Source organism: Chionomys nivalis, chromosome 16, assembly GCF_950005125.1.
Source record: "Chionomys nivalis chromosome 16, mChiNiv1.1, whole genome shotgun sequence".
Taxonomy (NCBI): Eukaryota; Metazoa; Chordata; class Mammalia; order Rodentia; family Cricetidae; genus Chionomys; species Chionomys nivalis.
In genome coordinates this window covers 34,422,180-34,446,565 of record NC_080101.1, presented here as the reverse complement: position 1 = coordinate 34,446,565, position 24,386 = coordinate 34,422,180, and the positions used below count along the sequence as shown (strand labels likewise).

The 24,386-nt window shown below is 46.9% G+C and overlaps 1 protein-coding gene across 2 annotated transcripts in view; it reads left to right on the top strand.

Moving 5' to 3' along the window:
• The first annotated feature begins 7,716 nt into the window (after nt 1-7,716).
• Nucleotides 7,717-24,386, top strand: part of LOC130887865 (gamma-aminobutyric acid receptor subunit rho-2) — a 39,069-nt gene continuing 22,399 nt past the window's right edge. For both annotated transcript variants that reach the window (XM_057790550.1, XM_057790549.1), the window contains exons 1-2: nt 7,717-8,076; nt 15,776-15,882. In XM_057790550.1, coding sequence (XP_057646533.1) covers nt 7,889-8,076; nt 15,776-15,882 — 295 coding nt within the window. In that variant the 5' untranslated portion in view covers nt 7,717-7,888. The remainder of the gene's footprint in view (nt 8,077-15,775; nt 15,883-24,386) is intronic.

Here is a 24,386-nt window from a genome sequence, read left to right as displayed (position 1 = left end):
TCAATGAATTAAATAAAAACTTATTGAGTTTGCTATGAAAATGACAAATTTCCCTCATATTTCAGGAGAATAAGAACTCTTGTTTATTCAGCTTTGGTTTGTGAAGAAACATTGTGGTATCTTGAGAGGGCCCATTTTATAGCTCAGCATCTAAAGCCTCGCAGACCTGTTCTTACAGGGACCTACCTAGGGTGACGTACTGAAAAGTCTGCATTGTTCTGTTACCTGCAGATAAGTAGGTAGTGAGTGAACCTGGGGGCAATGAGAACAATGAGAACAAACATGTCTTTACCTCAAACAGGGCTCTACCTCCAGACCAAAGAACAGTTCACCCAAGATGATGCTAGTGCGCTAGTGAGTTTAATGGGGTTACTTACAGGAGCACGAGGGAATTAAAGGCAGTGACATTGAGAAAAAGGCCACCTCAGCTTGGGTGAGGACCCAGGAAACAGCATCCCTGGAGGACCTTGCATGATGACAGGCAGGATTGGAGTCTTCCCCAAGCAGTTGCTGCTTCTGTGACCTCGGGATGGGATTTGTGAATCTTGTTTCAGGAGCTTCGTAAGCCTTGCAGGTTTCCTATATTCCTGAGTCTTATAAGCTCCCCCTTATTTTTTCAAAGGAGAGCACTTCAGTTGGAGGGAAATAGCTAAACTACACCGACCAACCAAGAGTAGGTAGTGAGGATGTACCGGAACCATTGAGACTGGCAGGAGGCTGTTCAAATACTTTTTGAATGGGTGTTTTCAGAGCTGTGTGGCCTACCTAGTAAAACCAGGTACTATACCCACAGCTGTTTTTGAACAAAGGTGGTGTTCTAATCTTACCTCTTGTCTGTATTCCTTTGAGTGCCGTGTCTGGTTCTTTACACTTTCCTTGCGCTTTTTGTCGCTGTTTTCATAGCCACTTTCTAGCCTGTGCAGTTGCCTCTGGATGTTCCAGTCTCATGCCATTCTTTATAAACAGCCAGGCTTCATTCAGAACTCCTGCTTCTGCTTCTCCCATTGCCCAAGCCATCCTGCTGGCATGACCGGAGTCCTGCTTCAGCTAACGTCTCTGAGCTCTAGCCCATGCCTTCAAATGAGCCAGCGTTCCAAGCTAGACTATTCATAGCCTATGCCAAAGACAAAAATGAAGTCAAAGGGAATCGTAGACCTCAGTGTAAGAACTACAGCCAGTGGCAAACACCTGTGGTGCCAGCACTGGATAGGCAGGAGCAGGGGGATATTGGAGTTCAAGGCCATTGAGCTACATAGCCAGACCCATGTCAAAACTGAGCAGCTACAACTATAAAACCTTAGAAGAAACTGCCTTTGTCACCCTGGGCTAGGAGTAACTTCTCAGCTACATGTTCAAAAGCACAAGGAACCAAAGAAAGGGATGCTGTAATTCATTGAAAGAAACTTATTTTTGTATTTCAAAGACCCTCTATCAAGAAAGTAACAGTTGGGCTTGGTGGCGCATGTGTGTGTACTCCTTGACTCAGGAGGCAGGTGGATTGTGCGTTCAGGCTAGCCGGGCTATGTAATGAGACCCTGTTTCCAAAAAACAAAACAAAACAAAACAAAAAAAACCAAAACAACCTCAAATAAATAAATACAATTCATTGCTAACCTAGATAACTTGATTTAAAAATGACAACAGATTAGAAGCTAGGCATGGTGGCACATACCCATAATCCCAGGATGTGTGAAGTAGAGGCAGGAGGATCAGTTTCAAGTCCTTGGCTACATAGTTTAAAGCTAGCCTGAGCTACATGAGACCTTTTTTTAAAAAAACAAAACTACAAAACATACAATAAAGCAAAAAGCTGGCATTTGAATAAACGTTTCTGCAAAGGAATATGGCTGGCATGTGCATATAAAGAGAAGCTCTGCATCATTAGCTGTTGGGAAGCTGCACATCAAACCACACCAAGATGCCACTCCACAAGTATGGCTAGGATGCTCACACTATAGACTACGAACTCCCGATAAGTTGTGGTGCAGCCTATGGTCCTAGCACTAGGGAAGTTGAGGCCAGTGTGGGCTACATAGTAAAACCCAATCTTAAAAGTGGGGAGGGGGTTTGGGGAATGAGCACTCGCTGCCCTTGCAGAGATGGGGTGTGGCTCTCAGCATTCAGGTGACAGTTTAAAGCCATCTCTAAGGCCAGTTCTAGGGTGTATTAGGGTTTCTGTGAAGACACCGTAATCACAGCAAAAGGAAAACATTTAACTGGGGTGGCTCACACTTCGGAGCTTTAGTCCCTTATCATCGCATGGGACGTGGTGGCGTGCTGGCAGACGTGGTACTGGAGAAGGAGCTGAGTGTCCTACATCTTGTGCGGGCAACAGGAAGTGCTCATCTCACTGGGCTTGAGTGTGTGTGAGACCTCAGAGCCAGCCTCTACAGTGATATACCTCCTCCAACAAGGCCACACCTCCTAAAAGTGCCACTCCTTTTGGGGACCATTTTCTTTCAAACCACCACACGGTATCTGATGCCCTCTTCTGAGTCCCTCGGGTACAAAGCACACAGTGTGCATACATAAATGCAGGCAGAACACTTGCGCACATAAATCTTCCACACACGTGCGCGCGCGCACACACACACACGCACACAGATGATTTTGTGAAGAAATTGGAATCCTTTATTTCTGGTGAGAATGGAAAATGGTGCTGCCACTTTCAAAAATTACAGTCCCTTAAAAAGTGAAACATGAAGTTACTGTATGACCTAGGAATCCTAGTCCATTTTTGATCCCAAAGGAAAACGTGGGATCAGTGGTTAAGGTACTTGCTGCTAAGCCTGACAGCCTGAGTTTGATACCAGGGTCCTACATTCGTTGGGAGCAGAGGACTGATTTCTGCCAGTTGTCCCCTGACCTCAACACATGTGCTGTGTCACACCAAAAATGTCTATACAGACATTCATAGCATTGTTGTTAAAAGGTGGAAACAGGCTGATGAACAGCCAAACAGCATGACTTCCAGCTGTGTGATAGAACAGTCTTTGCCCATAAAAGGGATAGGTGAGCAAACATGCTGCAACATAGATGAACTTTGAACACGTTATGCTGACACATGCTATAACATAGATGAACCTTGAACATGTTATGCTGATACATGCTATAACATAGATGAACTTTGAACATGTTATGCTGATACATGCCATAACATAGATGAACTTTGAACATTTTATGCTGATACATGCTATAACATAGATGAACCTTGAACACTTTATGCTGATACATGCTATAACATAGAAGAACCTTGAACATTTTATGCTGATATATGCTATAACATAGATGAACCTTGACACATTGTGCTGAGGGAAGGCTATGCATTGTGGGATTTTATTTACATTAAGTGTCCAGAGCAGACAGACCCTGACAGAGAGCGTTTGTGGCTGACAGGTGTGAAATTCTGTCAGGATTGGCAGCAAGTCCCTTTACCTGCTGACCCATCTCACAGCCCCCAGGGACCCATTTAGGTCATTGTAATTAGGTTTCTCCAAATGATTCACAACCGGAATGGCCAGCTGAGTCAGAAACCGTGTTCTGCTTCCTAGATCCAATACCTGCGTTCTGTCTGCACCATGCTGGGCCTCCACTGCTGACCCCTCCCTCCCTGACACCCTTCTTTACCTGTCCCAGTCAGCTTCTCGGCTGGTCTTTCCATGCTTCTGCTCTGGCTGCCCCAGTCACCCCTTAATTGTACAGATGTCACTGTTACCAAACTTGGGGTTCACAGTCTTAACCCGAGAAGCCAAGTTCAGCAACTAATGATCAAGAATCCAGTTAAACTAGTCAAATCACTCGTTAAAACACACACACACACACACACAAAAAAAAAAAAAAAACCAGAAAAAAAGAGATTTATTCAGTGTTGCCACATTGGGAAAAGGGACAAAGAGAACACGCACATTTAAGCATCTGGGTCACGCTGTGGGCTCGCCCACCATTAACACATTGTCAGGGCTCAGTCTCATTCTGTAAGGCTGGCTGACAAGTTGTACATCTCTTCTCGAGCTTTTTCCCTCTTGGATGGCTCCTTCTCTTCTCCCAGCATGAAATTCTTGGGGGATTCCCATCTGGGGGGTCTCCTAGCCCTAGGTGGGGTAGCCACCTTGATAGAAAAAAAGAGGTTTCTCGTATCTAGGTGGTTACCCTAGCTGCCTGTTGGTCCAATACTCACACAAATTCTAGGGGTGAAAGTTTATCTCCTCTCTCCACTACACTTGCCTACTTGGAGTGTGGGTTAGTGGTGTACTGCTGTGGGATATTTTAATCACACTCTGACACTCCCAAGACTGCCCAATAAAGTTATACCTTGAATTGGGGTGGAGGCAGTGAGTAGCTAACAGGAATTGGTCATGGAGAAGCCAGCAATTTGGATAAAGAAGACACACAGGAAAGAAAGGGTGAGGACTAGAGTGTGAGTTCTCTTGGTTCTGGGACCAGTGAAGAGACGTGTTTCTTGTGGTGTCTCTGGTCAAAAAGCAAGATCAGCTAGTTGCTACCCAGCCTCTTTGAGCTAGCAGGTTTTCACCCCAGCCTTCGCTTCTGAGGTCTTATTGATAAGTAGAATGATAGAGTCTTAATTTAAATCTACATATGCAGTCACAGTCAGGGCCATGGGACCAGAAGCCCCACCAGGTCACAGCCTGAGTGGCCCCCAGGGCACTGACTTGAGGGGCCATGGGGCGGTAGACGATAATTAAAATATCGGTAGAGTCGTGCAGCTACTTAGCTGACAGGAAAAACAGCAGTGTGCCTTCTAAACCATCCGACTAAACATCACAGTAGAATTCTGTTGCTTCTTTATTTTTTTACTTTGGAAAACAGAGGCAGTGCTCCAATACATCCTGCAAGAACCTGAAGAGTTCCATCTTCCCTTAGGGACCTCCATTCAGGCAAGAGGAAGAAGAAGAAGAGAAGTAGGAAGAGGAGGAGAGAATTCCAGAAGAACTGAAGATTTATTAAAATAAAATGTAACATAAATCTTTAGCACAGAGATTATTAGAGAGTGGAGGGGGCAATGCCAGGGAAAGAATAAGACATACTCAAACACTGGGTATGGGCTCCTGAGAGATTCACACTTGGGTGTCTTTCAAATGGGACTCTTAGGATTGTGCTGGCTTTCGAGTTTTATCTGTAAAGGCTGCAGTGAGCTCGCCTCTCCTTTCAAAGCATGACTTAGTGAGTGAGGAGTGCAGGGCTAAAGGCAGAGACCTTCCTCCCATAAACACAGTCACAAGGCGGATTTCTGGAGTTGTCTAGTTGAGAAGCTTGCCTGTTTCTAGAAACTCAAGGTTACACAAAGTCAGCCCTGCCTCTGCAGTGTGTTCACTGTCCTTGGTGAGATGTGTTGTCTCAACTTGAGCTTTGTAAGTGTCTCAGAGCTTCTCTCGCTCCATCAGCAGACGGGCAAGGCAGGCTGTTCTCACGCTCCTGTCCACATCTCCATTATCTCCCTGTCTTTCCATCCTCCGAGGAGGCATCAAATTCTCACTGCCTGCCCATCCTGACTGTCTCATTCCCGTCTTCCTTCTTCTCTTGAGGAGACACCATCAGAAAGGTCTTAGGTTTGGGTTCCAGGACACCGAGGCGGATTGCTGGACTTTATGCAGTTTATAAGAAGAGTTAGGAATGCCGTGGACAGTCGGCGAACAGCCCAGGAGCAGCTCCAGAGAGAGTCCAGGTCCTGGCGCCAGAGGCAGTATGGCAGGGACCCAGAAGAGAGGAACCAGGCAGGGCCCGTGAGTCAGAGCCTTGGATCTCGAGGAAAGGTGTGTGGTATCTGTAGGGGTGGGGGTTCACAACAAGAGCCTGAAGCCAGTATCCCTAACTCCTCCACAGGAGACAGGGAAGTCGATGGGAGCAGAATGGCCACCAATACAACTTTGATGTAAACTCACTCCCCATGATGAGAAACCCTGGCACCTGGGAATGTGTTAGCTAGAGTTGCATACCATGGTCTTGTGAGAAGATACACTGTGAATGAGATATATTACTGTCTTTTTTATCTGGGGGTTAAATAAGAAAGGGAGAACTCTCGTTTGAGAAGACACCATTCGGCAAAAGTCCCTCCTTAGTGGGCAACTCCTGAAATAAAAAGAATTAGAGGTTTCATTTTTCCTAGAAACTCTCTCTGTGAGCTCGCTGATGGCTCAGGGCGGGGCTCTGACTCACCAGGTGAGACGCAGGATCCTCAGATTAGGAATACAAGCCCACTGGACTTGCTGCTTGCTTGCTCAGTTGTCACAGCTGTGCTGTCTTCTTCCTGCAGAAGTTGACCTCCTCGCCTTGCCGACACACTCGGGACTGTGTGGTCTTCTGCCTGACACTCTGGGTGCCTTGCTAGCCTCCCCAGCAGGTGCTTGTTGGTATCAGGGAGACGGGGAAAGGGCACTGCAGGTTCTGTGGCCCAGGCAGCAGTGTGGTGTGGATTCTAATTCTGCATTTAATGAATCAGCTGGCCTCCATGTTAGGCGTGAAAGCCGTCTTATAGTAAAGACAAACTAGGCTCATTCCTGTTGATGATTAAACCTGTTTCTCAAGGATTGGGCTGTGCCCCTCCTGTAACCTTAGCTACAAATGGTCCCCTACCGCCTGTTGCCGGAAATGGAAACCTTTGTTTCAAAATGTTAGGATCACCTTGCGCAACTTTGTTCCTGAAGGTTGCTATGATTGCCTGGTCACAACCAACTTGTTATGTTCTGCTTCTGTAACCCTGCCTGTTTGCCTGCCAAACCCCCAGTTCGGAAGCCACCTACCCCTTATTTTGCTCATATCTGTTGCTGACCTCTTGAACTCTGCCTTAGTGGGAGACCTCCTGTGTACACCAATGAAATAAAATCTTGGTTTAATTAATTTGGCCATGAAGATTTGGGTCGGTGGTCTTTCTCCTTACATCTTTGGGATTAGCACACTCTTTCATCATCCTCTTTGGTTATTTTGATTCCCAAAACAACTGGCTCAAATTAGGGATCCTTACAAAATAAGATTTATCATATCATTCTTCGTTCCTGCTTTTGATTCTTTCTTCCCTATATAATCAAAGTCCAGTTTTGTCTCTTTCCATCTAATCTCCATCCCCAGATCTGTTTCTATCACACTAAACCCATTGCCAGTACACAGCAACTAAGCTTTAATTAATTTTAAAACATATTGTATTGCTTAGCGGGTTAAACATAATCTCATAGATCTCTATACTTCTAATGTGCACAATTTCATTCCAAAGGCTAGAAATCCAGCCTAATTGATGATGTTTGACTTTACACATTTCAGGGTCAAAGAGCAAAGACAATTTTGTGCTCACAGTGAGAAAAGAGGTTACATTACATAATCATGACTTTTATTTGCTTCACGCTATCCTTCAAAATCAAAATGCATATCTTTGATGTCTTTTCTGAAAAGACATTACATTTGAGGTAAAAGCGATTATCATCAGCCATAGGCAAAGCATATTCTCTTAGATCAAAGAGCCCTCTGGATCTGTCAGTGTTTTTTCTTAGCTTTCTCCAAACACATGCAAATCCACGCAGAATCAAAGCTGACCCACTGCTGGGTGTGACAGACTGGGTTTACGCAGCCAGAGAGAGGGATTAATGACCTCAGCAAAAAGCTGGCATGTTCAAGAGATTTAAAATATTTTTTATATAACCGTCTTAGCCAAAGCTGTTCTAGGGTTCAGAGGAATCCCAGTTTCCCAGGTGGACAGACTCCCTGACTAATGGCCAATCTCTAAGCAGAGGGGAGGACTAAGCCTGATGTTTGTGTCATGGCCGGGTGTGTGTAGGGGGTTGGGGGCTGGACAGGCATCAGTGTCATTAGGAGGTTGGGAAACAGCCTTGCCAACCATGCCCGCGCAGCCTCTCCGGGAAGCACTGCTGAGACAGGATCCATGGTCAAGCCAGGGGGCGCCTGCCCTGTTGAAGGTCCCTGCACAGCTGCCTGTTGCATCGTAGATATTTGCAGAATGCCTTATTTTATGAGACTTGTTTTCTTCTTGTTTTGCCTGATGGCTCTTGTGGAGAGCAGAAAGCCTAGGAGGAAGAGATGGACAGGGCAGCTGGAAATGCCCAAGCAAAGGTAAACTTGCCGGGTTGGGTGTGTGTGTGTGGGTGGGTGTTATTCTCAGTAGCTTTCCCCAGAAGGAGTTGCGGGTACCTCTTTCAATGTCCTAGTAGAATGACCCAGCTAGAGGGGCCTCCAGCTCTCCAAAGTGCTGACACTGGCCACAGTGCTGAGCACTGTGCTATAGTGAGCCGAGATTTGGACATCAAGGCATAGGCATCAAGAGCCTTTGGTAGACGGCTCAGACTTGGTGGGTAAAACTCCCTCTCCATTCCCTGATTTTGCTGCTTGCTTCTGTCAGGCTAGATCCTGCAGGGAACATAGAGCTTGGCCAGAGGACTTCAGCCAAGTATTGAAGGGAAACGGTGTAAGGACTTAATGTGAATTCTTAACAAAACACACAATGCTGAAGGATTGCTCCGTGCTTGCAGAGATATGAGGCCCGGAGCTGGAGCCCTAGCATGACAGAAATAGACAAAAGGTAACTGGGGTGGTCTTCTTTAATTATCAGGGGAGAACTTGATCAGATTAATGGGCTTTGAGTTACAGTTTTGAATTCTAGAAGAAGTGTATGATAGGTTGTCAGCAATATTTAAAAAAAAAAGAGTTGAGCCAGGACATCTGGCTAATCCACGTCCAAGAAACAGAAAAAAGTAAGCAAGTCCAGTATGACTTCTGATCAACCCATCACACAGGAACCGGGGCCAGGGGAGAGACTACTGGTCTACCCCAGTTCTTGGCAGAGAGGGAAGGAAGGGGGCCGGAAGGAAAAAGAGAGCGCCTGCTCTCTCCGCCTCTCCCCACACGCACCAAATACATGCTCAACAACACGGAATGCTGCTGCAGACATTCCCAAGAATTACTACTAGGCCCAGAAGTTGTACTGAAAACTGTTGTGTTCAAAATAGTCTCCATTCTGGTAAATCTGATTTGGACGATGTCCCGAACTTGATCCCCCAAGCTGAGGCCTAAGGGCTGTCGGCATGAAGAAGACATGAACACCTGTGTGAAATGGTTTGCACCCGTCCCTCCAGGTGTTCTGAGAATGTGTGTGTGCTTTGGATAGAAACAGATTGGGTCTGTGTTAGTTTATTTGCAGGGCCTTGAGCCTGTGAAGCAAATTGACTAGGTCAGTGGTCTTCAAATCTTTTTTTTTATCATGTACTGTTACTGGTAATATTTTTCTGGAAACTGTACTAATCCCCACCCACACCTCTTATCTGTACACACACATACACACACACACACACACAGTATTGTATATAGGCATACTAGATTAAGTCTTGGCTGCTTCCTGATTTCCAGAAGGAAACTAAGAATAAAAATTACAATTGACTTCTAGAGCTTAGGTGGAGCCTGCTCCTCTGGGACTCCTGGCTCTCTCTGAGGCTCTGTTCTACTCAGCCAGGAAGCACAGCCCAGACCTACCTTGGTCATGTGTCCACAAGAACAGGTCAGAACCAGAAAGGGCCCCTCAGAAACCACCTGCTTAGCTGCATCTCTGAGCTCTGATTTGGGGAAATGCAATCACAGGTGTTCTCTGAACAGGAGATAAAGGGCTAAAGGAGGCTGGGAATCCTTGGCATGGGCCATTTTAAATAGATACCTTCACAACAGAACTCTAGAATCTTCTTGATTCAAAGGGGCATTGTGAACCTTGAAAAGGGACTTAGATCACTGATTTTTCAAAATAATAAAACAACAGCTAACTTGCGGGACACCCTCCCACTGAGAACGTGCTGGAAAGCAGCCTAAATGGGCTCATTTTACAGAGCACAAGTGCCTCAGGGGTGTGAGTCACGTTGTTGCTGGCTCACTCACTCACTAAAGGAACAGTGCAGCAGGAAACTGTGCCTGAGAATGCTGCCCACACTCTAGGACCCCACTCAGTAGCCTGGCTACCATAACCTCTGTTGCTTCTCAGAAGATCCAGAGTGTCGCTTGGCACCATGTGGGTCCTGAGGACAGCTTGAATCTGACATTTGGGGTGAGGACCATTCCTGAAGTTTGTCCCATGAGGAGTCAAGTGGGAAAAGATGAGGTGTGTGTTCACTGAAGCAAGGATGGAGAGAGGACAGGAAGCACCGGGCAGGGTCTTTCTGGTTTCTCAGGACGTGCATGCAGTCAAACCACCACAGAGCTAGGCCGTCTGGGGGCAGGGGCACCAGTGACGGTCCTGATACTTTAGTTTTCAAATTTTCATTACATAGGGGTTAAGCTCTTTGTTCACAGCCTTGGGACCCTTCTTAGAAGTCTTGTTCACTCACAAATATATGTACACATTCACACACATGCATACCACCCATGTGGTTCTCGGCACAAGTACACAGTATACACGGTCTGCCTCACACAGCCCCACACTACAGAAACGTTACCTCACACACGATTCCATGCCTCCTAATCTGACAGTCTTCCTGCATCTGCTAGCAAACCACTCACAAGATAGTTACTCTGCCCAGCAGCTGCCTTTTAAAAACCTGTCGTTGACTTCCTGGCCTTCGGTGTTCCTCTGTGTTGAATTGTGGTCAGTGGAGTCTGCTCCTCTGATCCAACACTTTCTGTTCTTCCTGGATTTCTGTCTCCTACCTCAGCGATGCCTCCTGCCTTCTTCCCTAGTTCCTTCCCTTTCCTGCCTGCAGAGGCCCAGCTCAGTCCCTTCCCTCTTTTTTTTTTTTTTTTTTTTTTTTTTTTTTTTTTTTTTTTTTTTTTTTTGGTTTTTCGAGACAGGGTTTCTCTGTGGTTTTGGAGCCTGTCCTGGGACTAGCTCTGTAGACCAGGCTGGTCTCGAACTCACAGAGATCCGCCTGCCTCTGCCTCCCAAGTGCTGGGATTAAAGGCGTGCGCCACCACCGCCCGGCCAGTCCCTTCCCTCTTGAGTCTGAGTCTGGGCATCCTTTTTCCCACTACCATCTCCCTGTGCCCCAGCCTTGGTCACCCCCCAGTTGGTTTTCATCCTGGTTCTGTTCTGCTGGACCAGGACCAGCCTCTTCTCCTGCCCCCAAGTAACTCTTGCCCATGACAGGGAGTTGAGGGGCTAGGGAAGCTACTCTCTGGCCATGCAGATTTTTCCTAATGGTGCTGAGCCTCAGTTTCCCGAACCGAAGGAGTTTGATGATAGGTGAGGGGTGTCTAAAATTCACAGTTGAGAGCCTGCACGGAGCACCGTCACTGTGAGAATGATGTCATGGTTACTGTAGTTAACAAATCAGAACTCTGACATGCCCCATGGATACAGCTGCCCCACAGGCATGGTGAACACCCTCCCCCTCTTTTCACAAAAGGTCAGGTTTAAAGTCACCCAATAGTTTTGGCTTTTCTGTTTGTTTTTTTGAGACAGCTCTGGCTGTCCTGGAACTCGCTTTGTAGATCAGGCTGTCCACGAACTCACAGAGATCCTCCTGCCTCTGCCTCTCAAGTGCTGAGATTAAAGACCTGTGCCACCACCTCCTGGTCAGTTTTAACTTCAGGAGTTGGGGGCTAAGTGCCATTCCTGGGAAAAGACTAGTGGAGAAAAAGCCCCTTGTGACAATAGCTCAGAGCCCAGGGAGACCTCAGTGATTCCCTTTATCAATTAGTCCCTTTAAAAAAACAAACCTCTGAGCCTCAGTGGCAAGGGATTTAAGCCTGCTGTATCCCATTGAAGTGACGGCATTCTGTGACTTCCGGTTCACTAATGCTCCCCTAGATAGATGTGCAAAATGTGTTGACAGGAAGGATTTGCGACCACGAGGCAAAGGGCACAGTTAATGTCCGTGATCTGCTAAACCCTCTGAGCTCCTCAGGCACCTCCCCGGCAGTCTTTGCTGGGATCTGCTTATGGCCCTGATATTGGCGGATGGCATGCTGCTCTGACCCTGGAACAGGCTCCTCGTCCCTACGTCCTGGAACAGAGGACTGAGCAGCAATGCGGCTACAGAAGTAGAGGCATTTCTCAGGACTGTTTCCAGGGGAGAAAGTGGGAGCACAGAGAAAGCAAAGTAGCTGTGTTGCTGATTTCTGCCAACCTGGCACAAGCTGGTTTTATCCAGGAAGAGAGAGCCCCAGTTGAGAAAACGCCTCCAGCAGATTGACCTGTAGGCAAGTCTGCGGAGCAACTCTTGATTAGTGATTGATGTGAGAGGGTTCAGGCCATTGTGGGCAGTGCCACCCTTAGGCAGCCGGTCCTGGGTGTAAGAAAGCAGGATGAGCAAGCCATAGGAGCCAGGCAGTAAGCAGCGCTGCTCCATGCCCTATGCATCATCTCCTGCCTCCAGGTTTCTGCCTGGAGTTTCCTGACTTCCCTTTGTGGTGAGCTGTACGCTAGAAGATGAAATAACCCCTTTCTTTCCAAGCTGCTTTCGGTCATGGTGTTTGTTGCAGCAACAGAAAGCAGACCAAGGAAGTAGTTCAGAGAGTGGTCGTGCAAAAAGCACCTGGCTTTCATGTTTTGTAGCTTTGTGGCTCATTTGCATAGTGCAAGCTTCTTTGAGCACACTGTGTAACATATAGATCCACATACAATGTCGTGTATTGCTGTCTCAGAATTTTTGTCTTTGTTTTTATGAAACAGTCTCACTATATCTCTCTGGCTGATCTGGAGCTCAGTAACAAGACCAAGCTGGCCTTTAACTCACGGAGATCCTCCTGTCTCTGCCTCCCAAGGGCTGGGAAGGCCAAAGCACATGGCACCCAACTCTTTGGAGAAATAGTCTTTATTTATTGATTTATTTGGGGTGAAGAACATTTTGAGACTAAAAGGACTTGGGATGGGGGTAGAAAACAACTTCATAGGGTACTGTCATGGCACACGCCACTGCGTTTACCCAACCTTTAGAGTGGCCAGCACCAGAGTGAGCACTGGGCTCAACCAGGACCCTGGTGGCAATGACATGTTGCGGCAGGCTCTTCCATGGTCAAAAGGTCCTGCTGTGGGGTAGGATGTGGCTGATGGAAGCTGTGTGCAGAGAGGAAGCCAAAGCTGGCTCAGAAAAGTAAGCTTTCTTGTTTCATAAAAGGAAACAGAGAGGACTATAACTCATATCTATTGCTGTCACTTCCGGTAAAGGCTGACAAGATGCCCCTAGAGCAGGCTGGCCTACGCTGGACTTCTGCTTTCCTTTGGTCCAAAGTGGGAGACATTGGAGTCCAGTTTAATTGTTCATGGGGATGGGCCATGACAGCGGGAAGAGCTGGGGACTGGCAGCCGAGGTTCAGGGCAGACACCTCCGTGAACCCCATTACCTCAGAACCTCACAGTGGAGAAAGTGAAGACAGGAAAGGGGGCTTCCCGAAGACAGGCAGAGTCAAAAGACGTGGTTATGGGTCATCTGGAACCAGATGGACCGAGCCAGGTAAGTGACCACTGAGGCAAAGGTGTCTCATGGCCCCTGGCACTGAACTCACTGCCCCGCACCTCTCCTGGCTCACTCTACCCATTCCTCATTCCCTCCCCATCTCAGAAGACTTCCCCACTGCATACGTCAATAGTTTCCCTGCCAAACCATCTCCCATTCTTCATCCTGCTTAGTGATTCTATAGCATTCAGCACCATGGTGACATCACTTATCCATCCGCCTGTTTATGGTCATCTCCTCAACTAGGTTAAGCCCGTGAGGATATGAGCAATGCTCTCCCCATGATGTGAACATGTTAGGCAGATGAGCTGTTCCCAGAAATTCATCCCATAGTTCCAGGGTCTGGGAACTACCAGATGGCTGTCCATATGGATGCTGACATCTCCACGGTTGATGAACTGGAGGAGGACCAGTTTGAGTCAGAACCCTCACTGGAAGTGGAGCAATGAATGGGAGGTCCGGGGCTGTGAGATGGAGATGGGCAACCCACAGAGAAGCCCTAAGCTGGGGGCTGCAGCTTATAAAGGAATCTGTTTGGGTCCGGGGCTGGTCAGCCCTTAAACTAGCACCGAGCTAATAAGAAAATGTCCTGTGATTATGGGAGCATTGTACATCTATGCTGTCCAAGATAGTAACCGCAGCCATGAGTTGTTCTTAGCAGGTACATGTCACTAGTGTGACGGAGAAACAGGAGGGTAATGACGTTGGATTCTGTCTAAGCTGGGAATGGCTGCCAATTTCTGACGGCTACTTCACGAATGGCACAGCTTTGATGTCCCGTTGCTTTACACTGTCAGGGCTGAGTTGGTGGAGGATGAGACAGGTGTCTCCGAGGTCTCAGAGCAGGAAACCTCTCTCCTATGGTCCAAACAGGAAACACTGGTTTTCCTAAAAGTGAGTAGGGGCAGAAACAGGAGGGTAAGATGAGAGTCTGAAAAGGGGGTTGTGAGGACTCAGAACAAGAGCACCCTGTTATCTCTCCAACCCCCAGAATTCTATGCACAACAGCTCGCAGGTCCCGAGAAGGCCAGCTTCCTTTCACATATTGGTCACCTCATCCTTTAAGCCACATGGTCAGCACCAACCTGCATCTGCGCAGTTCCGGAAATTGCCTAAAGCAGCTCCAGGGTAGAGGGTTGCCCAGAGTCTGGGTTCCACTCACCTAGCTCTCACCAGGGCTTTGGGGAGTCCTACACTTCTGTCTCCTCAGAATCACCCAGACCCCTAGTGGCAGTGAGTGCAGCAGCTTCCCTGGGTGATGACAGTGTGGGTAAGTCTGAGAGCCAGTCACCGAGGTACACCGGGATCTTAGGATGTCACGTTGGGAGCGGTGGTCCTCGGTGTGGCTGTGTGGGAATTTAGTGCGGGTCCCTTCCAAAGACACAGAGTTCAGTGCCCAAGCGTCAGGAGTTTTGGAAGCTCCTGGGGAATTCGAATATAAAGCTAAGGCCAAGAACCATCTGGTTTAAAACAACTTTGGCTAAATGTGCACCTTTCTATTGCTTCCACTTTACTGAATGTCTAGGGTGTGCTGGGCACTGTGCTTAGCACAGACACAGAGATGAGCTCAGGTTGTCAGACCCTTTACAAGTCTGCCTGAGAAATAGAAATGGTACCTCTTAGGTATGTCCCATAGACTAACCGTCCTCCTGCCCCAGAATAACCTGAGCAGCAGGCAAATGCTTTACAATATGCCGGCTCTGACTGCTCTAGGACTGAGAGGTTATGGTGGCAAAATTAATCTGTAAAGAGTATAGGACCACAGAGGGACTGAGCTAGGTGGTGTGTGTGTGTGTGTGTGTGTGTGTGTGTGTGTGTGTACAGACCTGTCCCCTGAACGACAGAAGCCACTCCAGGTCTAGCTGGGGAAAGCAGTGTTTGGAGTTTTGTGTCTGCTTTTGTCACAGTGTATTCATTACAAACCACATTGTAACACATTAGTCTGACTGCAGCCCTGGTTTTCTGGAACGCACTCTGTAGACCAGGCTGGCCTTGTGTTCCCAGAGATCCACCTGCCTCTACCACCTGCACTGGGATTAAAGGCGTGTGCCACCGTACCACCGTGCTCAGCTTTGGGAAATATTTTTAAAGAAAAAACTTAGCAACCTTCATCATCCTACAGCTTAACCACATTCACTGAGAGCTTGCCAGGGTAGGAGACTGTTCTGCCTGGGAAGACATCTGCTCTTAGAAATGTTCGGAAGGATCCGTTCTCTGGTGACCATCCCTGTGCTGGAGAAACTTTAGCCTTTTCTCTCCCTGTGTGTGTCCGAATAGAGAGAAAAGTACAGACCGGGTGGGCCCTGCAGGGAGTCATCTGCCCATAGGGCTTCTCCCAGTGCCTTGGTGGGCCATGGAAAGACATTTCTGTTTCTTTGCAGTCACTTGTATAAAAAGAACCCTGACGTCACCAAAACCCGGCCAGGAAAACTTCAGCCTCTGCTCAGAGTCGATGACCATGACTTCACCATGAGGCCAGCCTTTGGAGGTAAGAGAGCGTCCTTCCCTCATCTCACCTGTCCCCAGTGCTCCCTCTCCTCATCCCACCTGTCCCCAGTGCTCCCTCCCCTCATCTCACCTGTTTCCAGTGCCGCTAAACTGAGGTGTGCCCTGTCCCAGTTTCTCGGTCACGGCTCACTTCCACTCCCGTGGAGAGGTAAGCTCTCTGAAGAGAGAAATGGTCCGGGGGGTGGAGAGGCTGTCGACAGAGGCCGCAGCCGCCCAACTGTTGACCTGCACAAAAGAGAGCAGGCTAACTGTCTTTTCCAAAACCAACAACCAGCCAAGGATATAGGTCACTCGATGGCCAGCTGGGGTGTCTGGTGGCAGCAGGAACTTGGCTCATTACTGAGGCTCCCCCACCTCTTATTGGTTCTCCCCCTCAGCGTTCCCCTTTGGAGATCAGGGAGTGGGCATGTGGCTCCCGGGATCTGGAGGAATGCCTCCCTGGGGACTGCACTTCAGTCAGGTTAGGCTGCAATAACAAAGCTCCACAGGCAAGGAGGCTCAGAACCCAGACACGCTTGCCTCTCATAGTTCCAAAGGCCCAAACCCAAGGCTAGACAGATTCTGGGTCTGGAAAGGGCTCATAGGTGACATCTGCTCACTATATATTAGTGTTATGTCACCACAAATGTCAATGGCCAGAGACAGAATTGAATCCATTTTTTAAAAAATTTCAAGCCGGCCAGTGGTAGCACACACCTTTAATCCCAGTACTCGGGAGGCAGAGGCAGGAGGATCTCTGTGAGTTTGAGGCCAGCCTGGTCTACAGGGCAAACTCCAGGACATCCAGGGCTTCACAAAGAGAAATCCGGTTTCAAAAGAACAAAACCAAAGCTAAAACATTATGTTATTTATTTTATGTGTGTATTGTGTGGGTGTATATGCTGGGTCATGTGGTCCCAGGGATGGAACTCAGGTTATCAGCCTTGGTGGCAGGTACCTTTACTCACTGAACTATGTCACTGCCTCAGCAATTGAGTATTGTTAAATATATTTTTTACAATTATTTATTTAGTGCACACTTGCCATGCCAACAACTTTTGGGAGTCCTCTCCTACTATGTAGGTTCCAGGGATCAAACTCAGCTTGTCAGCCTTGTTGGCAACCCGGGCAATGGCCTGGCTGAGCCATTTCACAGGACTGGACATTGACTCTTTAAACTACACTTTATTCCGAAAGCCTGCAGTTTGATAGGACAGTGGGTTATGGCTCATCTCCAGGCAGCAGCTACTATCGACAGTCAGTAGAAACAGAAGCAGTGTTCTGCCTTTAGAAAGAGCAGGAGAGGGAAGGAGAGAAGAAACAGCAACAATGTGTCTTTCAAAGACTAGCTGACCATCTGCCCAGAGGGGCAAGACGGAGCTTTGGAATGACTGACGTCAGCAGTTCTCTGGGCAGCGGGGTTTGCACTCTCATGCCCATGAACCTCACGCTGCAGCAGCACTACCAGGCTGGGCGTCGACTCAGAACAAGCAAACCAATAGTAGCATTAGGGTTCACCTGCGTTGAGCTATTGACAATGTCTATGTGAAGATTCTTTTCTACAACGTGAAGTCCAATGTGTCCTTAACACACATTATAGAAGGTCTCTGTCCCTCTCACCTCTGTCATATCTCACATGGTGAGTGGGTGGAGATCTCTCTGAGACCCCTTTTAAAAGAGTAGGAATCTCATTCAAGAGAGGGTTCCATGCCCATGATCTAATTACCTAGTCACTGATAACATTACCTGGGGGGCGCAATTGGGGTTCAACATTCTCATTTTGTGGGCGTAAGCATCCAGGCGATGGCAGCTGGGTACAGAGCCAGCATGTCTCCTACGAAAGGAGAACAGTAGAGTACACAGACCCTCAGGTCATCCTAACCACATGCGTGTGAACGGCCAGGGCATTTGGTGGCGAAGCAGGTCAAGCCCAGGCAGGCTGCTGCTGTCCTTAGCTCCGCCTTCCAACAGCCTTCAGGGCCACTGCCCCCATTTTCCTGGGGCAGGGATACACATTTTCCCGAGGTGTCAGTAACCACAGGATATCCTTAGGCAGGTCCCCAATCTTTTCTGAGCCTCTGTTCACTCCTTTATAGAAAGGGAACAGTCGTCAACACACGGGTTCTGCCCAGACTGTCAGAGATAACATATGTAAAGCCCTTGACGTGTGCTCATTCATACCCTCACAGGAAGTCCAGCTGTCAGGTCTTCCTCTTGGGGGACTGTTGAAGGATTAAGAAATTAATTTGTCTTATAGGCTTGTGCGTTTTAAGAGGGCAATGTATTTAACCCGGGTTCTGGCCGGAACTCGGGTCATCAGGTTTGTGTGACAAGCATCCATCTGGGGCGCTATTTCACCAGCCACAGTGAGCTTATTTCATATTCACATAGGAGGTATGTGTGCTTACAGCATACGATGGAAGAACCTAGAGTGGCCTTTAGAAACAGCTGTGTTAGTTGGGCCAGTGATCCTCCCAGGGGAGAGGGTGAGACTTCTGCTTCAGAAGACAGCTGGCTCCGGGAGTAGTGAGTGGCTGCTGAGGAAGAATTGGCCTTACTATCAAGAAAGGAGAAACATGGCCAGTTGTAGCAGAGACTGCAGAGGTGATGGGTCACAGGGAAGAGGCTGACCCGAAAGGAAATGAGGAAACATCCCAGCCACGAAGGAGGTGCAGCGGTGCAGAGGTGCACAGGTTGAATGCCAACAACAGCAAAAGGAAATGGCTATCAGGCATGGGCCACTCATGCTTGAGATCTCTTTAAGCAGTCCAGTGGGTGCTGGGACTTGAACTCAGGTCCTCTGGAAGAGCACCATATGCTCATCTTAACCACTGAGCCATTTCTCCAGCCTCTGGAATTTCCTCTATCGCTTGTATTTGGAGTTAACTAGGCCTTCTTCCAGCCTCCAACAGCACCCGGGTGTATGCCTGTCTCTTTTCATTGGTCTGAGCTCCTAGAGAAAGGAATCACAGCAGCCACCTCCAGAGCCTGGCTTCCTGCTCAGAGCTTGTAGCAGACAGCACCAGTATGAAACGCCAGAGTGTGCTGTCAGTAAGTGCCATCCTGTGGACCTAGGAGGACCTGCGCATATGTGAGAACTCAATCAAGTTATGCTGCAATAATATCTAGTCTTTTGTTTTCTCCCCTCCCCCCATCCACACTCCTCCTCTTCTTCTTCTTCCTCTTTTTCTCCTTTTCCTTCTCCTCCTCCTCCCTCCCTCTCTTTGTAAGTTGGGACTGGGGTTCCCCACATGCTAACCACATATTCTACTATAAAGTAATATTCTCAGCCATCATTTATTTCTTTAACAATCTAACACTCAAACTGTCAAGTTAAGACAACCAATATGGAATGGTTATTACACTTTTTGCCTTTCATTTTAACTAATTTTGTTAGTTTGAGAGATCATTTCATCATAAAAAAGAGGCTTCTTGAAGGAGCCTGAAGAATTCTTTGCCGTTGGATAACCCTTAATGATTTCCGTATTCATTTTGACATGGCAACTTCTCGACAGATAATAGAGGCTCTCACAGATACTGTTTTTCAATTTCTGTGGTAACTAGGAACATGCAGTACTAACAGTGTCTAGAGACCATTGCCAAAGATGACTGTCTTGGGATGTCAGCTCTGTGCATAGGCTTTGAGTGGGGGGTACAGGGGAAGAGGAGGTAATGGCAAGACTGGGAGACTCCTGGATGATAGATACTTCAGTGGCTTAAATGGGGATGTTGTTTTGGTGATTTTTATCTTGGCATGAAGGGGAAGAAAGAGGTTAGGCAAGTTTAGGTCAAGCCCACCTGACCCAAAGGTTAAATCTGCTTTGCCCACTTTCTCTCACTCTTGCTGGCAAGTTCCTCTATCCTACGATTGAGGCATGCCTTTGCTGGTATTAGAGCTTACTTCTTCAGGATTCCAAAACAGACTGATGATGGGCTGAAACATCTAGTCTCATGGAGAGAGCAGCTATTAGATTCTTGGCCTTTTCTTCAGGAGACAGCCTTTGTTGGATTAGCTGGACCACAACTTGTAAGACATTCTTTAAAAAAAAAAAATCCCCTTTTAAATGTATAGATTCACTGTTCTGTTCCTCTAGAGAAGCTGACTAATACAGATTGTGGTACCATGAATGGGGTATTGCTGTGACATTTCTGTTGGTGATGCTTTTGTCGTGTTTTGTTCCATTTAGGAGGAAGACTTTGGGACTTTTGGCTAGGAGAGTGACTGAATGCTGTAAACAGAGGTTAAGGGGCCATCCTAGCAGGAGCTTAGAGTGTGGTGTGCTGAGAGCGACGTGGGCTCTGGACGCCGGGCTCAGGAAGTTTCAGAGGGGAACAATATTTACAACTGGGCTAAGAACCGTTCACGTCTTTTGGCAAAGATTGTGGATGCTTTTTGTCCTTGTCCTAAAAATTTGCCTGAAAATTGAAAAAATGACAGACTAGTTTCCTTGGCAGCCTAATGTGACTGCTCCATGCAGGTCTCCAAGGAAAAAGAACAGACTGAGCAAGAAGAAAATCGAAGTGTACAGTTGGAGGAGAAAACGAGCACCAGAAAATTTAATGTTGGAGCCAAAGCTTGGGCTGAAAGAGCTAAGGAGAGGCCCCGTGGGAAATGGGATCAGGGAGTGGGGAGCAGGGCCCCCAGGACAAGACTCTAGTCAGATAACCCTGTCATTTGGAGGGGGGAAAGGCTTGAGGAATATTTTGTTCCTTAGAAGCAACGGATCAAAGTTTATGCAAATGTAATTCAAAGAGGCGCCAGGCTCCAACCCAAGCACATAGCCAAACATGGCAACTTCAGCCGCGTAGTTCTGGCTTTAGTTTCAGGAAGGACAATGAGTAAAGGGGTTGTGGAATCTTCCCCAGCGGTTAAGGATGGCTGCTGAAGCCAGGCATGTGGCAGGGGAATCCTTGCATGGAGGCCCCAAGATGCCATTGTGTGAGGATGTGAAGGTGAAATCTGAATTCTGTTAATGATCTCATGATGTTGGAGGTGCCAAAGCTGAGGGATGTCTGCCAGGGAGACAGGAAGTGGGAGCAAAGAGGGAGTGCTTTGCAGTCAGTGAAACTGAGAGAGCAAAGTCATCTAAGCCCTTGACATCAGATATGTGGTTACAAGACTTGAAGTTTGTAACTTCAGGTTTTGGCCTTGCTTTGGTTCCTCCTCATGCCCCATTCTTTCCTTTTTGTAGGCCCATATTTCTACATTGTGTGATAGCCAAGCTCTCAGGCCATATTTAGTACCTGAGGTGGTCACGTACACCTCCAGACAGGCTGTCGCTACCCTAACATAGGGTCAGGATGTTGTTTTGCTCCTTTCTTTGTAATTTGGAGGATGCCTGAGAAAAGGTGCTAAGTCAGCCTACGTGACAGCTGGCATACAGAGCAGGAAGACTTGACAGCAGGCACAGGTAGATGTGGACGTGACTAAAGCCCATTCACCTGGTTGCCTAGGAAACAGAATGCTAATGTATTTCCCCCTCAGTTTGCATTTTGGTATAAAGGCTGTTTGGAGAATATACGGGAAATTTTCAGGATGTGAACTCAGGACTTACATGAGGGACCACTGAGAATCTCCCTTCCGATGAAGCCATGTGAGTTGTGTCTTTATTCCCGCACCTCCACGCTGGTCCAGAAAAATTATTTATGGTCTGGGCTGCCACCGGACCCCAACACCTTTTGGAATGGTAATGTATATTATGTGCAAAAGTATGTTGGATGTATATGATTTGCTTTTCGATTATACAGGAGGTTCCAATTAAGAAACTGCCTCCGGTCTCAAAAAAGACTATGGATTTGTAAGTGAGTTGAGACTGAAAGACTCTGGGACTTTTAAAGTTGGACTAAATGCATTTTCCATTATGCTATGACCAGGAGCCTATGAGACCAGGGAATGAAGTGTGGTAGTTTGAATAAGAATGGTCCTCACAGGCTGATATATTTGCAGGCATGGTCCTCAGTTGGTAAAACTGTTTAGAAAGGATTAGGACTCATGTCCTTGTTGAAGGAGGTATGTCACTAGGGGTGAGTTTTGAGGTTTCAAAAAGGCATGTTTTTCCCAGTGAACGAGCTCTCTTGTCTTGTGTTTGTGGGTCAGGGTATGAACTCTCAGCTAAATGCCTCAGTGCCACGCCTGCCTATGTGCCTGTTGCCACGCTGCCTCCAGTGTTGGTCATGGACTTTAACCTTCTACAAGTATTAGACCCAAATTAAACGTTTCTTTTATAAGTTGCCTTCATCATGGTGTCTTATCATGGCAACAGAAAAAGTGACAAAGAGAGACATGATTTGAAGCTGAGTTGTATATGAACTTCTGTTCACTAAGGTGAAGTTCTAGCTATTGTCACCACTAAGGTGTGGTCTTTAGGAAGGTAGTATATAGAAGCTATATTGGTGGCTCTGGATTCTAGTCTCTTTTCTTGAGCCCCCCAAAATCATCAAAAGCATCACATACACCCCTAGTTCCCTCCAGAACTGACTGATGCTCCCAGGAGAAGCAGAACCTAATACCAGACCCCACTTGCTGTGGAAGACGTATTATATTTGTTTATACTGTGGAATATTTGTTTGATGGTGCAAATATGTATTGCATTCTTTTATGCTTCATTTGTTTAACTCTGTGAAACTGTGTTACTTTGCTGACCTGAAACACCTGATTGGTCTAGTAATAAAGAGCTGAATGGCCAATAGCAAGGCAGGAGCAAGGCTAGGCAGGGCTGGCAAGCAGAGAGAATAAGCGGAAGAAATTGGTGAAGAAAAGATTGGGGAACAAGAAAAGGAGAAGGAGGAGGAGGACATCAGGGGTCAGCCACCCAGCCAGCCATGAGTAAGAAGTAAACATCAGGGGCCAGTCACTCAGCTACACAGCAAGCCATGAGTAAGAAGGAAAGAAAGGCATATAAAATAGAGAAAGATAAAGGCCAAGAGGCAAAAGATAGACAGGATAATTTAAGAAAAACTGGTTGGAGATAAGCCAAGCTAAGGCTGGGTATTCATAAGAAAGAATAAACCCCTGTGTGGTTTATTTGGGAGCTGGATGGCAGGCCCTCCAAAGAAGAAAGAACCAAAAGAGTCAGAGTAAAAAGCCAACAACACCCCTCTGTGGTCCCTGTTTCCCTCTAACATTGCCCCTACAATCCTGTGCAACTCTGTTAACTGATGTCTTCACAAAGAAGAGGACATACTGGGTTATAAGTCAGGGGCAGAGTTCTTGCCTACCTTAGAGGAGGCTCTGGGTTTCTTCCCAGCAACACTTAGCTTCCCACTGTTAACTACAGAACCTCTTGATTCTTCCCAATGATAGAACCCGGTTTATAGTCTTTGTCCAGCATGTGTAAGAGCACAGGTTCAATTCTGAGTACTACACCTACATACAAAGTCCCAATCTTAAGACAAATGTTCAGTTCCTACATAAACACTACTTAAAGATGATATACAGTCTTTTGAAATTTAGTGCCAGAGGCCTGGAGTGGAAAGTCAGTGGTTAAGAATACTGCCTGGGAGCGGGAGGACAAGAGGGAGGGAGAAAATAAATAAATAAGCTCTAGTTTAAAAAAAAAGAATATTGGCTGCTCTTGGAGAGAGCGGGGGGTTCCTTCCTCAGCACCCACATGGAGACTAACAACCATCTGCAAATCCAGTCCCAGGTCATTTGACTCCCAGCAAAACACACATGCACATAAAAACAAACTTTAAAGTTTAGTGCTGGATGCTGTTGTCGGTCTTGTTAGGAGCTTAGCTTCCACGTCCTAAGTGAATTTGGCTTGTGATTTTGCCTTTTCCTTCCTTGTTTTGACTTCATAAAATAAGTTGATGTTTTTGAATGTCTCTTTTGGTTTCTTAAACATTGTTCCTATATCTTCCAGGAGAATGTATAGAAGGGTGCTAATTTCTCCTAAATCCTTGGTGCTTTGCTGCTAAAATCTTCTGAACCTGTTATTTTCTTTGTGGGAAAATTTTCATTACAAATTCAACCTCACCTGCTTCTTTAGAGCGGCTGTTTGGCTATGGGTATAAAGATGTTAAATATGATTGACAGATACCAAGTTCTTATTTTTTCTCCTTTTATTTTTTTAATATTAAAACATATTATAAAAATTTTTATTAAAAAAATTGAGACCTGGGCCAGCTAAGTTGCCAAGGTTGGCCTCAAAATGTGAACTTTCTGACTTAGTGTCCTGACTAGCTGGGATTACAGGCATGCACCACTATGTCTGGCCTCATTAATATCAAAATCATTTAAAAGATTTTTTTCTCTGCAGTATACATTGATTAAAAAGTGCACAAACCACGTGCTCTGTTCACTAACTTCTCACTAAATAAACTCACCAATGTAACTCTCATCCAGCTCAAGAAAAAGACACGACCCCTAGAAAAACAGTTTTAGAAGTCTGGTTTTAGAGTCTTACCCCGTGCATGAGAACCTTCACAGTATTGTTTTGCGCTGTGATCTAACTTGGTAGAGAACTCATCCCATACCAGACTGAAAGCTACCAGAGGGCAGGA